Source organism: Solanum stenotomum, chromosome 11, assembly GCF_019186545.1.
Source record: "Solanum stenotomum isolate F172 chromosome 11, ASM1918654v1, whole genome shotgun sequence".
Taxonomy (NCBI): domain Eukaryota; kingdom Viridiplantae; phylum Streptophyta; class Magnoliopsida; order Solanales; family Solanaceae; genus Solanum; species Solanum stenotomum.
Window position 1 is genome coordinate 3159816 of NC_064292.1, and position 21714 is coordinate 3181529.

At 34.0% G+C, this 21714-nt stretch overlaps 3 protein-coding genes and 1 pseudogene across 7 annotated transcripts in view; 2 read left to right on the forward strand and 2 right to left on the reverse strand.

The window, feature by feature from the left end:
• The window catches only part of LOC125843816 (probable amidase At4g34880), a 36241-nt gene extending 28810 nt beyond the window's left edge, over positions 1 to 7431 (reverse strand). For 3 of the 5 annotated variants that reach the window (XM_049523024.1, XM_049523021.1, XM_049523023.1), the window contains exons 1-5: positions 6879 to 7431; positions 6129 to 6343; positions 5298 to 5525; positions 4705 to 4900; positions 4114 to 4473 (exon numbers count right to left, since the gene is read on the reverse strand). In XM_049523024.1, the coding sequence (XP_049378981.1) occupies positions 4114 to 4473; positions 4705 to 4900; positions 5298 to 5525; positions 6129 to 6343; positions 6879 to 7403 (1524 nt within the window). In that variant the 5' untranslated portion in view covers positions 7404 to 7431. Of the gene's footprint in view, positions 1 to 2940; positions 3079 to 3993; positions 4474 to 4704; positions 4901 to 5297; positions 5526 to 6128; positions 6344 to 6878 lie in introns of those variants that run through there. The other 2 variants (XM_049523020.1, XM_049523022.1) reach the window with 2 other exon arrangements.
• LOC125843823 (inactive protein RESTRICTED TEV MOVEMENT 2-like) lies at positions 1794 to 3180 on the forward strand. Its single transcript, XM_049523033.1, has 2 exons — positions 1794 to 1965; positions 2495 to 3180. Exons 1-2 carry the CDS (start codon positions 1860 to 1862, stop codon positions 3112 to 3114), a joined length of 726 nt encoding a protein of 241 aa, XP_049378990.1. The 5' UTR covers positions 1794 to 1859; the 3' UTR covers positions 3115 to 3180.
• Positions 7432 to 12476: 5045 nt separating the features above from the next.
• LOC125843825 (3-methyl-2-oxobutanoate hydroxymethyltransferase 1, mitochondrial-like) lies at positions 12477 to 13702 on the forward strand (annotated as a pseudogene).
• A 338-nt stretch (positions 13703 to 14040) lies between these two features.
• LOC125843592 (TATA box-binding protein-associated factor RNA polymerase I subunit B) lies at positions 14041 to 21676 on the reverse strand. Its single transcript, XM_049522728.1, has 5 exons — positions 21551 to 21676; positions 18041 to 18636; positions 16686 to 17504; positions 16410 to 16543; positions 14041 to 14627 (listed from the first exon to the last, which is right to left on the reverse strand). Exons 2-5 carry the CDS (start codon positions 18600 to 18602, stop codon positions 14154 to 14156), a joined length of 1989 nt encoding a protein of 662 aa, XP_049378685.1. The 5' UTR covers positions 18603 to 18636; positions 21551 to 21676; the 3' UTR covers positions 14041 to 14153.
• Positions 21677 to 21714: the final 38 nt, after the last annotated feature.

Sequence of the window (21714 nt, forward strand, 5' to 3'; positions counted from 1 at the left end):
GAGCTGGTCTTAGGGAGGGGTTGCAGTGGTGAAGCACGGACCACCAACACGGGCCGTGGTCTGACCTACGATCCGTGGATGGCAACCGTGGGTTGCATCTGCAACTTCTCAGAATCTGCATTTTTGATCCGTTTCGGATACGGGGTGTTACAAAACTTGATAAATTTAACGGTTTATTAAGTGTTAAATTTAATTATAAACGTGACTTCATATTTCCAGGTAATAAATATAATTCTAAAATAGTCTAAAAAACACATAAGTTAGTTAAATGAATATTAGATGCATTTACCTAAATATTACAACGATCTAAATAAGTAATTGCTAATAACCTAGGGGGCATAAATAGAATCACCCCAAAAAATATACATTTACATTATTTTATTTATTAAATAATTTTAACACTTGGATTAATTTCAATTTTTTTTAAAACTAGTTTCGCCACTTAATAACTCACATATTATGTTAAATTTGTAATGTTACTCCATATTTGACTAAATTAATTCCAAAAAAAATCCAAAATATAATAGATATTCTACATAAAGGGATCAAAAACACACGTCCAATTAACTGAAGGTTAAATATGTTTACCTAAATACTACAGAACCAAACAAGAATTTAGTAGTATTTAAGGGACCAAAAGTGCAATTATTATTAAAAAATTATTAAATAATTATGACATGTGGTTAATTTCAAGTCTCTTTTTATGTAATTTCAAATTGATCAAATTTAATATAGATGTCAAACATGAAAAATAAAGGCTTAAGTCATCCACGGCCCCTTAAAGTTGTCCGCATATTTCATTTAGACACCTTAACTAGGACTATTACCTATTGAACACTTAAATTGTTCAAAAAATGTACCTATTAAACACAAAATGCTGATATGGCAAAAAAAGTNAAGATTTTATATTATTTTATGAAAAAAGAAAACGAATAAATATAATTATATATATATTTTTTAAAAGAATTAGAAAAATAATGAAAGTTCACATTGAAAATTATTCTAAAATTTCACATATCAAAGAATATATTCCTGCAATCTTGATGAAAGAAATACCAACTTTCTATACGTAGACAAAGGTTGTCTCTAACTAAAGCTTTCCCAAAAATAAATAATAAATACATAGGAAATTAAAATGTTTCAAAATTAAATTTAAGGAATAATAGCACTTTCGATTTCAAGTTATTGTAATACATGACTAAACACATTTACTTATGCTATATGACTTTCAACACGTAATATATTTCGTGTATTGGACTATCCTTAACGAGAAATGAAGGGGGGAAACATCATTGAAAAAAAATGGTAATCAATAGCTCTTGTTTTTGGTTAAATACATTTTAATTTTTAATTAATTGATATGAACACTTATTGTCTAAAAGACTAAAAGTAAACTTGACAAATTTAACGGTTTATTAAGTGTTAAAAACATACGTCTAATTAAAATATGTTTACCTAAATACTACAAGAACCAAACAAGAATTTAGTAGTATTTAAGGGACCAAAAGTGCAATTATTATTAAAAAAATAACAAATAATTATGACATGTGGTTAATTTCAAGTCTCCTTTTAAATTAATTTCTCAAATATTTGGTTACCTATTCAAGAAGAAAACTCTAAGCTAACCAAAACCAAGAAATCTATAGACAAAAGAAAGGCATGAAAATAAGTTAAGAAATATCTAAATTGAAAGAAAACAGCTTTAAGCATCTCAAAAAAAGTTTCTTAACAAAATTCTTATATATATAATAACACAATTGGTTCAATCTTTTATGTACTAACAACTCAAAAAAAAAAAAAAAAACAAGAGCAAAGTTTATAACAAGAAATTACAAATTTCATATATTAGCAAAAAAAAAATGGATTCAAAGGGAGCTGCACCAAATCAAACTTATGAAGATTTTGTGCCAACTACAGAGTTGGTGCAAGAACAAGACTCTGATACTCTTCTTATTGATCTCACAGGTGATCTTCTTTTTACTGTTTTTTTCGATCGAGGGAATGAGTTGTCGTCTCCTTATATTGTTTTTCGAGTGATTTTTGTTAGTTTTTGAGGTTGAGTCAGACCCGAAAAGTTCATTTCCTTATTGTCTCATGTTGTCATAAGCTATGTTGCACAAACTCTCCAAAAACTCAAAAGTATTGCAATGATTTCCAAAAAGATATGTTGCTTGCACTCTCAAAAATTGTTTTTGCATGTGGGATCCTAAGAAAATCCAGTACTTTTTGAGGATCCGACACACACCTGACGGCATTTTGATTTTTTGAAAAGTACAAGCAACACAAACTTTATGTCCTTAGCACAGTGTCATTATTTTCATGGGAACCTCACAAAATATCAGAGATGTAAATGTCACATCTGTGTTGGATCCTCCGGACAGATTTTTGAAGAGTCCGAGCAACATAACATTTCAATCTACCTTATATTATGACCTTTTTTCACATTTATTGTCATGTTTGATAATTTGTTATACAAAAACACATTATTATGCAGGTTTCAAAAAGGAACAAGTGAGGGTTCAACTGATCAGAACAGGAGTTCTGAAGATCAGTGGACAAAGGCCTGTTGCTGAGAGCAAATGGCTTAGATTTCAAAAGGATTTCCCTGTATCACAAAACTGCGACAAGACGAAAATCAGTGCAAAGTTTGAAAATGGCATTCTTCATGTCAAACAACCAAAACTGATAACTTCATCAGAGAACAAAGGTCAAGAACTGCCAACATCTGATGCTCAACGGCAACAAAAGCCAGCAGACGAGCCACAACCAACGCCTCAGAAGAAAGACGAAAAAACACCAACACCAACAGAAGAATTGCCTAAACATCAGGCTACTAATGCTGACAAGCCTGAAATGGAAGAACCAAACACAAAAGAAGCTAAAGATCTCACGGAAAAAACACCTGCTGAGAATACTGGTGCAACTAGCACTGTAGAAGATGGAAATAAACCGAGTTATGCGTGTAGACTTGATAAAGATGCATTTATTGGAACTGCAGCTGTTCTAGCTGAGAAGCTGAAGATGCCAAGGAAATTGATGAACATGACTCTGATTGCTCTTTTGGTTCTTGGAATTGGCCTATATATCAGCAATAAGATGAAATCAAACAATTAAATAGCTGAAGAATGACGTTTTTTGTCTAATAAACAAAACTAAGTTGGAATATTTGCATTTCTCCCAGCTCATGTGAGTGTGTGAAGAAAACTCACTGACTACTACTCTCCTTTTTCTCATTGCATTGCTGAATTGTATACATGAAACATTCGTTTCAAAAATTTGTATCGAATAAAAATATGACATGACTTATACTAAGGTTTTCTGATATATGTCTGATGTGTGTTTATTATTAATATAAGAAGAGTAAATAGTCAAAAAGACACCTGAACTATCGATTTTCACACCCCCAACTATCAGTTGTTCCCTTTTCCTATCTGAACTATCACCATCGTTCAGGTAAGAAAAGGACCAACTTATAGTTGGGTGTGAAACTCGCGAAGAAATGATAGATCAGCTGTGTTTTTTACCATTATCTCTTGCAAGAAAGCAAAAAAACTGAATTCATGTCCTAGGAATAGAGTCAACCCAAGATCAAGTACAAAGACTATATTAAAGGGAAAATAAGATAAATAAGCAGAAATACATCTGTAATTGACGACTAACCATCACGCCAAGATAGAGGCTAAACAGNAAAAACTGAATTCATGTCATAGGAATAGAGTCAACCCAAGATCAAGTACAGAGACTATATTAAAGGGAAAATAAGATAAATAAGCAGAAATACATCTGTAATTGACGACTAACCATCACGCCAAGATAGAGGCTAAACAGGAAATTCCTATGGCATAACATTCCATAAAATATGAAATTGTGAGAAGTTACTAATGAACCACATTTCAATCGAACTACTATGGTTTTCGATGGATTAAGAGAAAGATAGATAACATAATAATTTTAAAGGTATGAATCTTGCTAGATATTAACTAGTGAGGCTAGAAGATATAAAAGCTCATTGACATTATTATATGACTATTTTCGTCTGTCAACATTTTGTACTTAATAATAACACATCATTTTGGATGTTGGACATTCTAGATTGAATCAAATGTGTAATACCTATTGAGGATGTGAAGGAGGGGGCTTCCTGATATGTGTTGCTTGTTCAAAACCATATGCAATTTCAATGAGTGTTGGCTCAGAACCCTTTAGTCCTCCAAATGAAATTCCGAACGGAGTTCCAGTTTTATCATAACCAGCTGGTACATTGATCCCTGGATAACCTCCTATCGCGAGATGGTTAGCAATGTTAGCACCAGGTGACATCAACGCGTCTATCTTATTTTCTTTCATCATCTTCTCGAACCCGTATTTGCATGCTTTTGTTATGTTTCTCAATGCCTCCCTTTCCAATTTCCCTATTCCATTTGTCTTCTCAGCTTCCAACATTATATCTTGACCATATTCTTTGAGTTTTTCCTACAATGATATACAAAAAGAACCAAACGCTTAAACTAAAAATAGTCGGCAGATTTATAGTATATAGTATAATATGTTAATAACAGTGTATCATCTATGTATAACGGAAAATAACAGTCTAACTATTTGTGTAACGATCCCTAATATGATCAAATGGTTACAGTGATTCGTATAACTGATCTCAACTTTGTCTAGTATCAAGGTGCAGTTAATTGATCGGTTAATACTTACCGGAGGTGAAATCTTGTTGAAGGCTATAACATCTGCCAAGGATCGAACTTGAGTGTGGACTAAATGTTTAAGATATGCATTTAGGTCCATCTTGAATTCAGCAGAAAGTGCTATGTTTTGAGAAACATCAATAGCATTGTAGACCAAGTCGGTGGAAGGTATTACCAGGTTGTCAACTAAGACTGCTCCTTTTTGCCTTCAAATTGTTTTATCCCAGAACAGAAGTTTGTCTCTATTAGGAAATCAAGTAAAACTAAACTATAGAAAGGCATAATACATCAGTAGACACGTTAACTTGGCCTCAACTAGTAACTAGATACTTCTATCTTAGAGGATGCACATCTAGACACATCAACTCATCGATCCATTGTGTCAATTGAACACTCCCAACTTACAATGTGATCATCTAGACACCTCATATATTTATGTGCCATGTCAGCATCGGGTGTCCACGAGACACACTAGGGACGAGTTGAGGTGTCTAGATGCGCACTCCAAAAATTTGAGTGTTTAATTGTCAGTTGAGACCAATTTTGAGTGACTATCTGTGTATTATGACATACAGAAATGCAGTTGAAAAACGAAAAGATTACCTTAAGGTGTTAAAATGTTGTTGGTAAGTTTTGATATCATTAGAATCAAAAAAGTCCTTTGAAATTCCTAGTCTTTTATCTCTGAGCCCATCAGCCTTAAGAAATTGTCGGTATCCACCATGTGGGATGTAAGTGGAAGCCTTCTTAGTTGCTGGGAAATCATCTCGATCAAAGCCAACGATGACATCAAGAACCTCAACAGCATCAGTTACTGTCCTGCAGATTGGCCTGTTCTATGCCAAATAAATTTTTAAAAGATTGTGTGAACATTTTCTATGTTCATGTTTGTTACCATGTTCTTTGCAAATTTGCATCTCTAATGTACTCCCTCCGTTCTAGTTCATGAGACCTGTGTTTTATTAGTCCGTTCCAAGAAGAATGACACAATTCTTTATCCGGAATTTTACTTTAAATTTCTCATTTTACCCTTAATAAGAAGTTTCTATAGCCACAAAAATGTTATAACATGTTTTAAGACTGCAAGTTTCAAAAGCCAACAAAAAAGTCGAATCTTCGAATGAATGTTACATATTCTGTCAAGAGTGAAAAAACTTATAATATTGTAGCCGTTCATGGTTAATTTGGCCGACTGATCTACCAATATGTTACTTTCAATGACTCTCGTTTGTTACACTTCTTCCTTGCTGCTTGGCATATAGTAGGTATCTGGTTTACAGATTTTAGGTATTAGCACTATGTTTTTCAGTCTAAATAGTTCCAATTTCAGCCAATCTATAGTTGATAGTACGTGTCGAGTCAAACTATGTCACGTAAATTAGGACGAGAGTACTACTAGGGAGAAAAACATTAAAAGATTTAGTTTTTACGTACCCTACAGTGTCTTGTCTATGTGAAATTGGGATTACACCTGCCCTGCTAGTGAGGCCAACAGTTGGTTTGATTCCAACAACAGAATTAGCACTTGACGGAGATAGAATGGAGCCTGCAGTTTCTGTCCCCAATGATACTGCTACCATGTTTGCTGCTACTGATGTTGCAGAACCCGTGCTTGATCCTGATGGATCAGCACTTGCTACATAAGGATCCTGTAAGAATATGAGTAAAAACCACCAAATTATTAATGGGGTTTGGGGAGGATAGAGTGCACGTAGACCTTATCCCTACCTCATAAAGATAGAGAGGTTGTTTCTGATAGACCTTCGGCTCAAATAAAAACATCTCAAAACAGTTTGAAAAGAGAAAACATAATTGAAAACAGTAACAACAACGAAATATAGTGCTATGGAAAGCAGTACATAGCATACATAGAAAAAACAATAATAACAAGGAACTAGTCCGATAACATATTCATTTTTGTTATGTTTAAGACCACAAGATTAAAGTACATTTTGGTATGTTTAAGACCACAAGATTAAAATACATTTTGGTACATTCTACATATCTTCTGTACTTTCTTAAACTCCATGTGAAGTGAAAACCAGACAAACAAATTGAAACAGAGGTAGTAATAAATATGGTAATTTATCGACAATCACATGTTAAAAAATCACTAGTGGTAGAATAATCTTTATACCATCAGCGTATATAACTTAAATTCTTATTATTTTACCGATGACTCACCAGAGCTTGTCCAAGTCTACCATTCCAACCATTAGGCATTAGCAAGTTTGTAGTTCTAAAAGCAGCCCATTCAGTCATAGTTGCCTTGCCAAGTATGATAGCACCAACATTCCTCAACTTCTTGACAACACCAGCATCTTGTGGCACAATCGATCCGACAAGTGCTAATGATCCTGCTGTTGTGTTAAGCTTATCTTTTGTTGCAATGTTGTCCTTCACAAGAACTGGGATACCATGTAGCCTAGATAGTGATTTAGGCGCGTTCGCTTTTCGTTCTTGATCAGCTTTATCTGCAAGAAAGAGTGCATCTGGATTCACTTCTATGATCCCTTTTAGAATTGGATTGGATCTCTGGATTTCACTTAGATAGAACTCAACAAGTTGTCTTGATGTAAGTTTGTTTTGCTTGAAAGCCTTATGAATGTCATCAATAGTTGTTTCTTTAAATGAGAATGTTTTTGCCTCAGTTTTGTTACTGAAGTTTGATAATATCAGAGAAATGAAGAGAATAGCAAGAACAGACATTTTTTTGTTTGTTAAAGTGATTGAAGATATTTGCTTAGTGTGTATAGCTGATTTTATATTAGGGACATAAAAATGGATAATGGATGAGAGTCTTGGAGCAACGGTAATGTTGTCTCCGTGTGATAGGGCGGAGTCAGGTTCAGCTAAAGGGTCCGTCTAAACCGTTTTCAACGGAAATCTACGCTATGGTTAAAATTAATTTTGATGTATATATAGTACATATTGAACTCCCTTTTTACTTCTTCGTGTGTTTACATCTTCATATTTTGACTCCGTTTAATGAAAATTTTGGATCTGCCACTATGTGTGACCTATAAATTATGTGTTTGAGCTACATGGAATTAGTCAGTAGGACAGTTATGATTGTGAGGGTAGATTGTTTACATTACACTCCTCACACGCATTACTCCTTTCGGTCCCAAATATTAGTCGTTTGGACAAACTAAAAATTTATTCCAAATCTTTAATGTTTTTAAATATAAGAAGTCACTTACTTTCTTTTTTTCTTCTTCCAAGTTTACCCTTAGCACTTCAACTAGTGGAGTGTTAATTAAATGAGATATTTAAAGGGAAAAAAAGTTAATTTAGGTAAATATTATTATAAGTAAAGTTATTAAATACTTCCTCTGTTCCTTTTTATATGTCACTTGCATTAAGAAACTAAGTAAATTTATAATTTTATCTTTATTTAATTTTTTTTGAAGTCAACTTTTCAATAAATAATAAATAAATCCATCTCTTATTTTAAATTTGTTTGTTAAGATTTCTTTTTCGAAATCAGATTTTATAGAGTAATGCAATGGTGAAAATAATTAATCAATGTATAAAGTAATTACAGTGAACATTAATTAATTATTAGTTTACCTAGGTTGGTTAAATGTCTATCTTCAAGATTAATGAACTATCAAGGTATAATAGGAAGAATATTGTAATTTATACATTGATTTTATGAAATTGGCAAATATTATAGACCAACTATTTATAGTAATAATAACATATAAAAAAACGGAGAGATTATCTTTTTTAAAGGAGCTACAAAAATCATAAAAAGATAGAAAATAATCGACAACCACAACTTTCCCAAATGCCTTTTGAGGGTCCACAAATCACTATATATCAAACTTTATTTATAATCATCTTTTAGGACAAGAATGTGTTGCACGTGACAATAATTCAAAAATATATACTATTATATATAAAATAATTTTAAAACATATATTATATTTCTTGGTACACATAATAATCATTAAATAAGACGGCGAAAAAAGAAAACGTTAGCTTATATCTTAAAATAAGTCATTTAAGATAATGTGTGTGTTTTCCTTTTTTTAAACCATTTTTAACGCCCTCCACTTCATTTCATTTTTACTCGTTCACTATATAAAATCTATATATATTTTACATAAATATGTAAACTTGATTTCAAAAAACTTAAAAAATTCACGCCCCAAATTCATAATCGAGTAATTGTTTGATTCTCGAAATTCAAACTATGTCAGGTAAATAGGAAAAAAGATACTCGCTCTGTCCATTTTTAATTGTCATGCTGGCGCAAAGAGGGTGGCTTTCACTGTTTTTTCGGTATTATACATGTACGATCGATTCATTGCTTATCTGAAACATACCCATTAGCAAAAATGGTGTTTTTTCCTTCAATCTTTTTGCACTACATTACATAAGGTTAAAGTTCACGTATATCCAACTCTACCGAAACCACACTTATGGGATTACATTGTTGTTGTTGTTTTTGTACATTGTATGGATAGGATATGAAATGAGCTTAAATGAAGTAGAGGTTCATATAACTGACCTCAACTTGTTTTGGACGGGAGACACATTTGTTGTTGTATAGTAGATGTTGAATATCTTTGGCTTCTTCATTTATGTATTTCTTTACATTTTGATAACCTTCAGTGAAAGTCATTGCTCCGTCATTGCGGCTATATCATAGATAATTGTGTAGCTATTCATAGCCAACCTTATATGGTGGCATGAAATAGGGTAAATCACTTGATTTGATAGATTAAATGGAAAAGGGTAAAAAACAAATACCCCTAAAGTATGTGAAATGGATCATTTATACCCTCCATTACATTTTGGGATAAAAAGTACCCTCNCCCCCCCCCCCCCCCCCCGTTATTCCAGGAGACCACAAATACCCTCAAGAGTTAGCGGAAATCCCGAAATATTGCCACTAAAGGTTATGAGTGATTTTTAGTGGCGACTAAGATTGCAACAATCATTCGCTAGTAAAAACCTCTTTTTTCAACAAAAAAATATGATGATTAATTTTTGGTTGCAACCTAATTTTCTAAAATAAATAACTTGCACTATCAATATTAAAAACATACAATATTATTACGAAAATCATTAAAATTACTTCTCGATTCAAAGCATCATTGTACATTTTATACATTTACATATGACATAAAAATAAAACATATAGTGTCTTTCAAACTCCTCCTTAATCGATATCATTTTTGGTTTTTTAAAAACAATGAAGAAAAAAAAACACAAAATCAGAATTTAATATTAAAAAACCTTTAGTGACGATATTCTGGACTTTTGTGGTAACTGTTGTCACCGCTAAAGTTCTAGTTCTTTTGTAGTGAATCCTAGCTGACAATGCTTAGGTAGAAGGATTAGTCTCACGTGGCCTGCCACATCACTAAAAATTTGGGGTGTTAACTCTTGAGGTATTTGTGGTCTCCTAGGATAATGGCAGGGGTAATTTTGATCCCAAAATGTAACCAAGGGTATAAGTGGTCTATTTCGCATAGTTCAGGGACAATTTTAACGCTTTTTCATAGGTTAAATTACAATTATACTGTGAAAATTTAGGCTGTCAATGTATATATGAGTTAATCCAACAAGTAATCATTTGCTGTTCAGTTTAAAGTGAGAATTGTTGCTAGACTGCATCTATGGTATCATTGTGTTTTGTTTAAATTGGTGAGAAATTGGTTAAAGAAAATGAGGAGAAATATGAGTTCTTTTTGTTCTTAGGAGTTTAGTTCTTGTTAGGTGATGATTTGTTGCTCAAATTTGTCCAAGAATTGAAATATTGGTTGAGCTTTATTATGCCTTCGTTATTTGTGTTAATGTAATTTCTTGTGTCATGTGATGCTACGTTGTTACTTTTTTGGAATGGTGAGGCATTGGATAAAGAATGAAAATAGTGGATAGCTGTCCGGACTCTTTACTTTTAGTGCCACACCCGTGTCAACACGAATGGATGTGGGTGTGGGAGTCATGTCCGATTTGGTCAACCAATTTTGGGTACTTTGACCAAAATCGATGGGGAAAGTGTGGATCGTTTTAATGATTTCTATAATCAATGCAAAAGCTAAGATGAAATTGAAGAAAATGAAATACGTTTTATATAGAAATTTATATGNTGACCCGCCCTTTGGACCAATCACAACCTTCTAAACTTGGTAGATAATGGGTCCGCCCCTCTACCCTTCTCCACTTATATACCGGGCTTCGCTTTGCATGGTGTGGGACTTGAACCTGCGACCTAAGCCACAAATCCTCCACCTTTTGCCACTTGAGCTAGGCCTTGGGGGCAAAAGTTGAAAACTATTCTTTTGGTAATAATGAGTCTTGTACTCAATAGGTGATCATTTCTAGCTCAATTGTTCCAGAATTGGTGTTTTTATTGATTTTATGCATTTATCATTTGCATAAACAGTTCTCGTTTCGACTACCATTAACAAATTTATGTTTCTGTGTTGAACATATAACTAGAAATTAGAGCAGATTATACGTATCTCATCATTATATTATTATAAATGGGAAGATCTTAACTTCAAAGTTGAATTATGATTATACGTATCATCATCATATATTATTATAAATGGGAAGATCTTCACTAAATTTAAATATTATTAAAAAACTAATTAATAATATATTAAATAATAATTTTACGGTATTAATCCATTATATTTCTAGATAGAATTAATTCACTGAATATTTAATTTGTTTTCATTCTAAAATGGGGCTAGGTAGATGAAGTGTTATGTAACAACAAAATGTTGTAAATTATATCCTTTAAAAACTGAAATATCCTTTAAAATTAAAGAACAAAATGTCCTTTGAATTACCATACATCTTACTATGGCACACATATTTAGATTTTAGTCAAAAACTTTACATATCCCAACTTTAATCATTCTAATTCTCATAAATGTTATGTATGTCATCTTTTAAATGACTTTTATAATATCTGACTTATAATTATACATACCAAAAAAATTATTTCAAAATCACTTTATATTAATGCATACACTTAGTTTTTCCGATATATAATTGTTGATGGATGATTATTGGTGGATATAATTACATTGCTCATCACAGTCACTTTATGTTAATGCATACACTTGGTTATTCTAATGTATAATTGTTGATGGATGTAATTCCTCATGATCACATATGCAATAAAAAAAAGAAGGTAAATCTATTTATGCTTTTGTTAGTTACTGAGGAAGTTCCTCCATTCTTTTAAAGTGGAACTGTTTCTCTCTTTAATTTTTGTTATTTAAAAGTTTTAGAATTCATTAGCTATTTTATTGTTTTTAGTTTACTCTATTTCATATTATTTTCGAATATTTGTGGGATGAACATAATGTACATTTTAAGTTGTATAATTTATTGTAATGCTATAATAATGTAATGGATATTGATAAATTTTTATATATTCTCTTCAAACATTATGTGAGATCTTCACAACTAATAACTCATGTGAAATTTACAATTTCTTAAAACTATTTGATATGATTGTCAGATTGTCCATTTGATGTTAAGCTTTAATTTGGTGTTACACTCCTTCTCTTTTGATTACTTAATTTTATAAATAACTATTTACACATATTGTAACCATATTTAAATCATTTACAAATATTTATACTAAGTAGCTTGCAATACACACATATTTTCTATTCTGAAATTCATTTTTTTTTAAAATATAGAAATCTTGTAGTAATTACAAGGGACAAACGTGCAACGCACGTTCCCGAAAACTAGTAAAGATATAAGTACGAGTAATCCTATTTAGGAAGTGCAAGGATTTGTCTAAGTTGAGAAACTGCATGAAAACACAGCCTCTGAAAACGAACTTTTGAAGGTATTGCTTTATCTGCCTCATTGAAATGTTAGAGGACGTTGCTAATTGAACTTGCATTTGCATTCGGAGAATGTTGCTTACACATACAACAACCAATTAATGTTGCCTCTTCATATTGGTGTAAGGGGATCTTTTCTTGATAAGTTTCAATGGGATGTGAATGGCTTGGTGATGTTGTGTTATGAGCAGGCAGTTGATACAGCTGTTAGAGTTCTAAAGGAAGGAGGAATGGACGCGATTAAGTTGGAAGGCGGGGCGCCATCAAGAATTACAGCAGCTAAAGTTATTGTTGAAGCAGGGATTGCTGTAATAGGGCATGTTGGATTAACACCTCAGGCCATCAGTGTTCTTGGTGGATTAGGCCTCAAGGCAGAAACGTTACTAGAGCAGTCAAGGTATACCTATTAAAAGCTGATAGGGTACACATGACGTATACTATTAAGGCTATATACTTGTTTTCATGAGTTTTGCAGGTTGTGGAAACTGCCATGGCCTTGCAGGAAGCAGGGTGCTTTTCTGTTGTTTTGGAATGTGTGCTTGCAGCAACAACATCTGCTCTTAGGATCCCCACTATCGGAGTTGGCGCTGGACCTTTCTGTAGTGCTCAGGTTGGTTGAAATTCCCACTAATTTTTATATACTCTATAGTGATCCGAAAATGGATCCATTTCACGTATATGGGCTGAAATTGCCACCCCTACCTGTCATGACCCATGATATTAGCATGCTTTGTCAATGTCTTCACTCTCCAGCAGTAGTACAATCATTTGTAAAGATTGACAATTTTAGGTTATTTGATTGCATGTCCTACTAACGCAGGCGCTAGTTTATCATGATCTTCTTGGGATGATGCAACACCCGCACCATGCCAAGGTTAGTACAACTAAATTTACTCTGAATCCGGAGTCAATTCTATCTGTATGAACTATATTCCATGTATGCAGGTTACTCCTAAGTTCTGTAAGCAGTTTGGACAAGTTGGAGATGTTATCAACAAAGCTCTTCTGGAATACAAGGGAGAAGTAACTAATGGTTCATTTCCTGGCTCTGCTCACAGCCCATATAAGATTGGTGCAGCCGATGTGGATGGTTTCTTAAACGAGTTACAGAAGTTGGGTTTCAAAGATGCAGCTTCAGCAGCAGCTGTTGCAGCTGAAAAGATTCAGACAAGCTAATTTACCCCCCCTTCATCGAGAGGACCAGCAATTTTTTAGTATAAGCCAACAAGTGCTATTATACTGAGTTGTACCTTGCTGTCTCTCGTAGATGGGGAGAGGATAGTTAAGGCGTTTCTGTGCCAAGAGAAGAGGCTTTCATTTAGTCGATTAAAATTCTACGTCCAGAACTGGAAACAAGATTAGAGTTCCTTTTAGAGTAGGCCAAAAGAAGATGGTGATGATAGCAACACCATTTCCCCTTACTTATTTGTAGTAAAGCTATTTTGTTATCACTTCTAAGGAAGTTGATTGAATGTCTCGTGGAAATGATCTCATATGCTAATTTACAATTGGAATAAAATAAGATGTTGTTTCTATATAGATCTCCTAACGGAAAATAAAATTTGTAATGGACTACAAAACCAAATCTTCCGCAAAGGCAGTTGGCTAAATATGATAAATTTCTTTACTAATCGCGACAAAATTCACAGAAATCATCAGGAAGTCTCTTACATAAACAAAAATCTATTCTTTTTTCTAGCATTTCCAATCTTTTCTCAAATGCCAATACTCCAACATGCATAGTCCTAACATCAACTTGTGCAACCTTAGCACAAGATCGAAGTAATATGTAATAATCAGCATGTACAGCGTAAAGATAAGCCCCGTCTTTCTTTCTAGCATACCTGATGTAGCCGTCTTTCTTCTTCACATTTTTCCTCGGTGGTATATAAACAAATCGATTCTCGTTCATATCTGCTTTCAGCTGCCTCAATGCTGCATTTGAATCACCATCATCCCTTGACATTTTGCATTTGTATCCATCGTCCCTAAAGTTCTCGTTTTCTTTTGTTGTGCTGTTGGATCCATGTCTGGATCCGCTATGGTGAAAATGGTTACCAGTGTGGGAGTCTGTTTTCCCATCTTCTGATGCTTTGTCAGCCTTATTTTAAAAAGGAAATATAATTCAGCTATTATTAAATATTAAACAAGCAAAGACGAGTATAGGAACCCCCGCGAAAAGCAAATAAGAAAACTAGGTGAATCATGAATGCTCAACATCCAAACGGGTAAAACAATGCAGGCAGAGCTAGTTAATAAGTACACTAACCGCAAATCATGTTACTTCACCAAAACTTCATATTTAGGTTTCTTTAGGTGGTTAAACATTATTTAGTGTGTAAACTCAATATCTCAGAATTGATTTTAATCAATTTGGGATTATGTAGGTGATGCCTGAAAATGTAAAAGACATGCTTAACAGCTGGTAGCACTCATAAAAAATGGGTTAGTTGGTTGTTTGACCAACGGAAAGCATGGAAGAAAAGTCCACCAAAGAATAAGAATCGGCAACTTTCTAGAGGTGTCTTCCTAATCCTTGCCAAAGAAGGCTGAGAAGGTTGGGACGCAAGGTGGTTGTGCTCAAGCAACTATGGAAGTAGACTCCGTTAAAGAGTCATGTGCGTCGAAGAAATGTAATGTCATTCCATTGTGTATCTTGTGGACAGTTGGGCCTGAGAGAAACCATAGATATTTTGAGGATAAAATACAATCCTTACCTTTTGTAAAGTTCAGGTGTTTACAGAACAAGTGCTGGTGGTGCGATGTGAGCCCTGTAAATGATCCTAACTTGTTAGTGAAACTCATAGACTATCCCTAGAGGCTCAGAGGGAGAATCTAAGCACATTTCTGTAATTCTAATTCTATGCACTGGCCTAATCCTATCTTTTGATAATAAAATCTACCTTTAGTCATCTCTTCTTTGAATGTCAGGTGACAAAGGCATTGTGGAGTAGACTGTGTGGGTGGTTGGGGTTTCACAGAGTTATTCAAGATTGGGAGACTGAACTACGATTGGTATGTATGATGGCAAAACGGAAGGCAGGACGAGCTGAAATTGTAAGCAGTGTGATTGGTATGATAGTGTATGTTATATGGAGAGAAAGGAACAAGATCAGATTTCAGAATCGAAGCATGAGAGCTGATGAAGTGCTGAAGGAAATCGTGATGCATATGCACATCAAGAGAAAGAACAGGGCAAAGTGGCATACTACACTACAACAACTTAACGCCTATCCTTAGTGTCTGCGTAGGCTATTGCTGGAATGTATCACTGATATATATAAGTTGCTTATATTATTTGATTATAGATAAGTAGATTGATAGATTGAAGAGTGAGCAGGTAGTTCAATACTGCTCTGGTTGTAATCGTACAATTCTGGTTATGAATGAAAATCTACAGTTAACCAAAATAAAAAAAACATCTACCTTGAGTGATTTTTAAAAAAATCCAGTACTTCAATTTCCTACAAAGAAAACAAATCAGCTCGATGTGGTCTCAGGTTGAGTCTTCGGTTTGGTAGGTTCTCTCTAAATAAGCAAATAATGACCATCCTCAGCCAACATACGTTCAAATTAGTATTCTGAGATGTTCGACAGAACTAATACTAGTACATAACAAAATTCCAACTGTGAATAAGAAACAGTTAAAAGAGAATGGACTTGACGTAAAAAACAAATATATAGATTTCAGCTTAATTCTCCATGTTGTTGAAGTTGTCCCACAGAGCAAAATTAACTTTTATGCAGATATATCAGTAAGGAAAGGTGGTGATTTTTGAAGGTTGTTGATAGGTACTACCATCCCATCACATATTGACAAGGTTTTAAGGATGTGGGTGCAAGATCGTATAAATCAACCTTAATCACGGGGAAAGTAAAATACCTTATGGCTTTGATAGAAGTCCCAAAAATCTTCTATTATCCTTTCTTCTTCATGATCATCGTAAGCAGGTTCTAGTCCAGCGAAAACCACATTTTTGCAGTACAAAAGGTATGATTGTAAATCTTTTGAAAAATCTGTCAAACAAGAAAAGAAACATAACTCAAACAAGTAACAAGAAAAAGAAAGCATAATTCCAACAAGTAACAATCGGTGCAACTTATAACCCCATGCTATATCTACATGTATCCAAAAATCAATGTAATGCCTCGCAATTACCATATGTATCACTGAGCTCATTGTATTTTTCTTCAAGAATCTTCAAGAGTTTCGAAGCATCATAATTAGATTTTTTACTCAAAACTGATGTACTATCATGAGGATCTGAATCACGTGAAGCTGAGTCTTCCTCGGTAACAGCACCTCTTGCATTGCAACTGAAACCACATTCTCCAGCTCCATTCTCAACAGCAGACACTAAATTATCCGAACAAGATGAAATCAGTTCCCATTTTCCGCCATTCAGGTCATAAAGAATCCTCATTGTCACAATCAGTATAGACATCACGCAAACACGAGAAGGCAGCCTGGAGTCATTATCTGATAAATACAACTCCGGAGGCATAGACCACTCATACACTTGGCATGCCTGAGGAAGAATTTTCTCAACAGGAAGCGATAAATGCTTGAGATAACGGGCAGCTATAGCATGGAAGTTCACTGAAGGCAATTCCAAGCCTATTTTCCTGGCAATGGAGGCAGCTAGGGACTCTAACTTTTGCAAGGTGACAGTTCTGATAGGCCTGAACATACGACTGGTACTGATAGGGCACGACCTTGTAGGAGGTCCCAACTGCTTCTCTATTTCAAGAAAAGCAGCAAAATATGGGAGCTTTCCTTCTAACGTCCACTTCAATATGTCTGTTGGCAAGATAGCTTCCCTTGCCACGTGACAGACAAGAAAAGAGATAGCCAGAGAACAAGGTAATGGAATCAAGTTTCTCAAAGATTTATGCCATATGGTTACTGCCCGTTTTCCAAGTAAATTGTGAGGTTCTGTTTTCTGGCTGCCAGTCGGCTGAGAAAGTTCTATTTCCCCTGAAATAAATACTGGAATTAGGTTCTAAAAGGGAAAGGTGAATACAGAAAGGAAATTCAACCTGCATAATATCAGAGTTTCACACCAACTGATTTCTCTCACTGAAGACATATAGAAAACTTAACAAACCCACTTTGCCAGACAGCCAGAGTATATGATTCAGAAGTTTTTCATAAATATAGCCACCTACCATGAACCAAAGATAAAAGAGGACAGAACATCTTTTCCATCATGCTATACAAATTAGATCAAAAGCGAAGGACCAACATCCTAGAAGAAATTTCATTTTCGTTACACAAGATTGCCCATTAGAGACCAAGTTGATATGCTTAATTACTAGTCTTGCACTTTACTAGTGTTTTAAAAGAATGCAAGTGACAACAAGCATAGTAGTCAAACGTGCAATGTTAGGCTAAAAATTAATTGATTAATCTTCAGCTTCTAACTAATGATTGTTAACAAATCCTAGAGAAACAAGAACATGAAAATATCCCGATTTCCATCCTTGTGTATATAAAGATAATCAAAATGATACCTTGAGTTTGAGACTCTGATTCATGGATGACATCGTCTGCCCACTCATCACTCAACACGTTTTCATGTGCCAAGAGTCTTAACCAAATAGGCCCAGAAAGCCCAACAATCAGGGGGCTTACGTTAAATTTCTCCACCAGAGTCTTGCACTGCATTTGGATCATAGCTTGTAACCCCATAACATACCTCAACCGGATCTCTGAATAATAGTCTGTGTAAGTCAAAGAAATTTGAGATGATCCAAAATCACTAGGCACTGCAGGCCCAACTCCATCATCTCCATTACGCTCATCGTAGTCATCAAAGGTTTTCAAAGTCTCTAAATGCTGGGAGAGTTGTACCTGAGATATGGGTACAGGTTGACTGACCTGGCAATATTGACGGCGCTGACTAGTAGAGTACATACCCCCATCTACGTTGAATAGGTCATCATCATCAACACCCGTGTCCATGATGTCAACTGCTTGAGAGCCGCAACGAGTGCAATAGAAGAACCCATCACCGCCATCGTCAAAGGATAGATTGCCACAAACCTCGCAGCACCTTTGAATCTTCTCTGTCATTCTAATTTATTGTATGGGTCATTGATTGAATCCTCTGCATTAAAGCACCAATTATTTAGTCGAGTAACACCAGGTCAAATCAAGGAGGTTAAAATCTTCAATTCATTAAGATTCGATCTTGCTTAAGACACGGGCACTCTATGCTGTGAATCTAACTAAATCAGAAATATTCTCAAGAAACTAAAGGAAAAAAAAAAAGATCAGGCAAATAGAAATATTCCAAAGAAACTAAATCTAATATCAGGGAAAAAAAATTGAACCAAAACTAGTTTTTTTCTTTTGACGAAGTTACAATCAACAAAGGTAAGGTTGTGTACATCACCCAACCCACCCCAAACTTCACTTGTGGGATTACACTGTACTTCACATTGTGTTTTCACTTGTATCATTGTTGCTTATGGTGTTTCATTATCACATGATTTTTTATTGTACTTTTGCATTGTTCCTTGTTATTTGCTATATTCTCTACATTGTCTCCGTTTTCTATACCTGGATTCATTGCACTTGAGCGGAAGGTCCTTCAGAAACAACCTCTCTACCTCTACAAGATAGCAATAAAGGTCTGCATACATTCTATCCTCCCCAGACCTCACTTGTGGAATTTCACAGGATATATTGTTATTGTATACTTCCCAAACAAAAACACACTTGTTAAAAATATCCCTATTTCTAACGGACGAAAACTAAAAAAGTTTAAAAATTTATACTTTTCCTAACAAGGCTACTTATTTGGCATAGAACTTGTGATCTATAGGTCAAATACGAAGACAACCTTATTGTTGCTCCAACAATCCCCCAATAAGAAGGTTGTGTAAGGGTCAGTTATGCCCTAAATTTTATTCCTACCAAACATCAATTCTATATGTTAGCAATCACAAAACTAAGTAAAATCTGTGCAATTGAAACCAATAGAGACAATCAGGTTCAAATTTTTATAATTACAAAAAAAATGGCTGCTCCTCCCTTACCCAAACATCTAGTTCGAGCCAGAATATGAAAAAAAAAAATTACTTCCTGAATGGAAAGTGAATCCCAAATAGTTGAATTCAATACACATGCTGAATAACGAATGAAAAAACAAAAAAATACTAATAAATCTGATCACTTAAATTTACTACTCCCTCCGTCCCATTTTATGTGAGGTAGTTTGACTCGGCACGGAGTTTAAGAAAGAAAGGAAGACTTTTAAAACTTATGGTCTAAAATGAAGGATAGAAATTTGTGTGGATGTATATCATTTCGTTAAGGGTAAAATAGACATTTTATAGTTAAATTGTTACTAAATATAGAAATGTGTCATTCTTTTTGGGGCTGACTAAAAAGGAAAGTAAGTCACATAAATTGGGACAGAGGGAGTAACATAAATTGGGAAAAAACCTTATAACATATTTTTCCACTTATTTTTGCCTTTAAAGTTGTATTGAAATGTATTTAAACATAAATATTATGTTATATTCTTTGTAAGAGGTATAATTAAATATAATTTCATCTTCAACTTTAGCTACATAAATTTCAACTTGATATTGTAAAAGAGAATGAAGTCAAAAAAATCTCCAGCTCACTTGTATTTACACTGTTACACTTGCCTAAACTCTACTCTCTTCCCAACCCACAAATTGTTTATACATGTAGTGAAGATGGGATCTGGAAGAAGGAAAAAAAAGTTAATAAAAATGGTGTCTTTATTACTAGTATACTAGTGTCTTTCTCACTCACCTATCCCCTTTTGCTCTTCAAGAACTTAGCTTTAGATACATTAAAGTTTGGTTTTTTTTTTTGATGACAAACATTAAAGTTTGTTTTTTTAACTTAAAGTTCTGTCCTTTTCATCTTCCTGTTTACAGGACATTCCATTACTGTACCAATCTGTAGTACTTATCATTCTTGAAAGTAGTTAGTCAAAATTGGGTCTAAATGAGAGGTTTTTGGTGGTCTACTGTTTCTTCATTCATATAAGCAAAGTTGGTTGGACAAAAATAACTGTTAGAACCGAAATAATTAGGTGTAATAAGGAAGCTAACAAAACAAAGAAGACAAGCGAGAAATATATCAAGAAACCCAAAAATTTAAAGTGGTTTGGTCAAATGACCTACATCCACAAAGGAGATGGACAATCTACTATATAAATATAAGAGTACAAAATATAGAGAGAAATAATATCAACCAATTCACTCAAGAGGTTCATACAAATGATAACGTATCACTTGTATCTCACAAATTCTCTCCCCTAACCATAACTCTCAAAGCCCATTGAACTACATTGTGAATGTTGATTAAGTTAGAAGGAACACGCTTCTATTTATAGAGTCGACTAGCCAATCCTAAACTTTTTCCTAAAAGGAAAACCTATTTATAGTAAGAAAACCTATTTATAGTAAGAAACTAAGGACAATTAATACCCAACAAAAACAACCCCTATTGACTTGCTTATGGTATAGGGAAATGTAGAGTCTCTTGCTTTTGATTTTGATGTATTGGTTATTGGTGAGTGAATTTAAGAAAAAGTGAATAGTATGTAGCAACAACCAAAATTAGATCAGTAATCTCCAAATTAAGAAAACTTAACAAGTAAAGATCAGTACTTTAAACAATTGAATACAGATAAATCCAACCCCAAATCAAATACACCCTCAACCCCCCAAAAAAACCACAAAACCCATGACAACAACTACAAAAAGCTCAAAACTTGATAAGAAATTGAATGCAATAAAGAACACCCAAAAAGGAAAACTAAACAAAAATCAAGAAAAGGGACAAATTCAATCACCAAAAGGCCAAAAGGGATTGTGATTCTTGAAGTTAAGACAGTCCCACAGAAACCCAACTAAAAAAGCTCAAAACTTTATAACAAATTGGATGTTATAACCAACACCCAAAAAGGAAAATCGAACGAAAATTGAGAAAAAGGGACAAAAGGGGTTGTGGGTCTTGAAGTTATAAGACAGTACCTGAAGGAGAAAACAAGTCAAAAACTCAAAATTGGTGAAATCTTGGTGATGATGGTTGATCCTGTTGACAGAATAAGAAAGGAATGGTATGGAAACTGTTAAAAGAAAGAGTAAAAAGCAAAAAAAGATGAAATCTGTGTGTGTGTGAGAGAGAAAATGGGTTG

Bases quoted from the DNA above. Each gene is read 5' to 3' on its own strand.
- LOC125843592 (XM_049522728.1), bottom strand. From the start codon at position 18,602: ATGACAGAGAAGATTCAAAGGTGCTGCGAGGTTTGTGGCAATCTATCC. The intron at 17,505-18,040 runs GTATCATTTTGA...TATTTATTTCAG, and splicing joins ATCAGAGTCTCAAACTCAAG to GGGAAATAGAACTTTCTCAG. The intron at 16,544-16,685 runs GTAATTGCGAGG...CTTGTTTGACAG, and splicing joins TGAGCTCAGTGATACATATG to ATTTTTCAAAAGATTTACAA.
- LOC125843823 (XM_049523033.1), top strand. From the start codon at position 1,860: ATGGATTCAAAGGGAGCTGCACCAAATCAAACTTATGAAGATTTTGTG. The intron at 1,966-2,494 runs GTGATCTTCTTT...ATTATTATGCAG, and splicing joins TCTTCTTATTGATCTCACAG to GTTTCAAAAAGGAACAAGTG.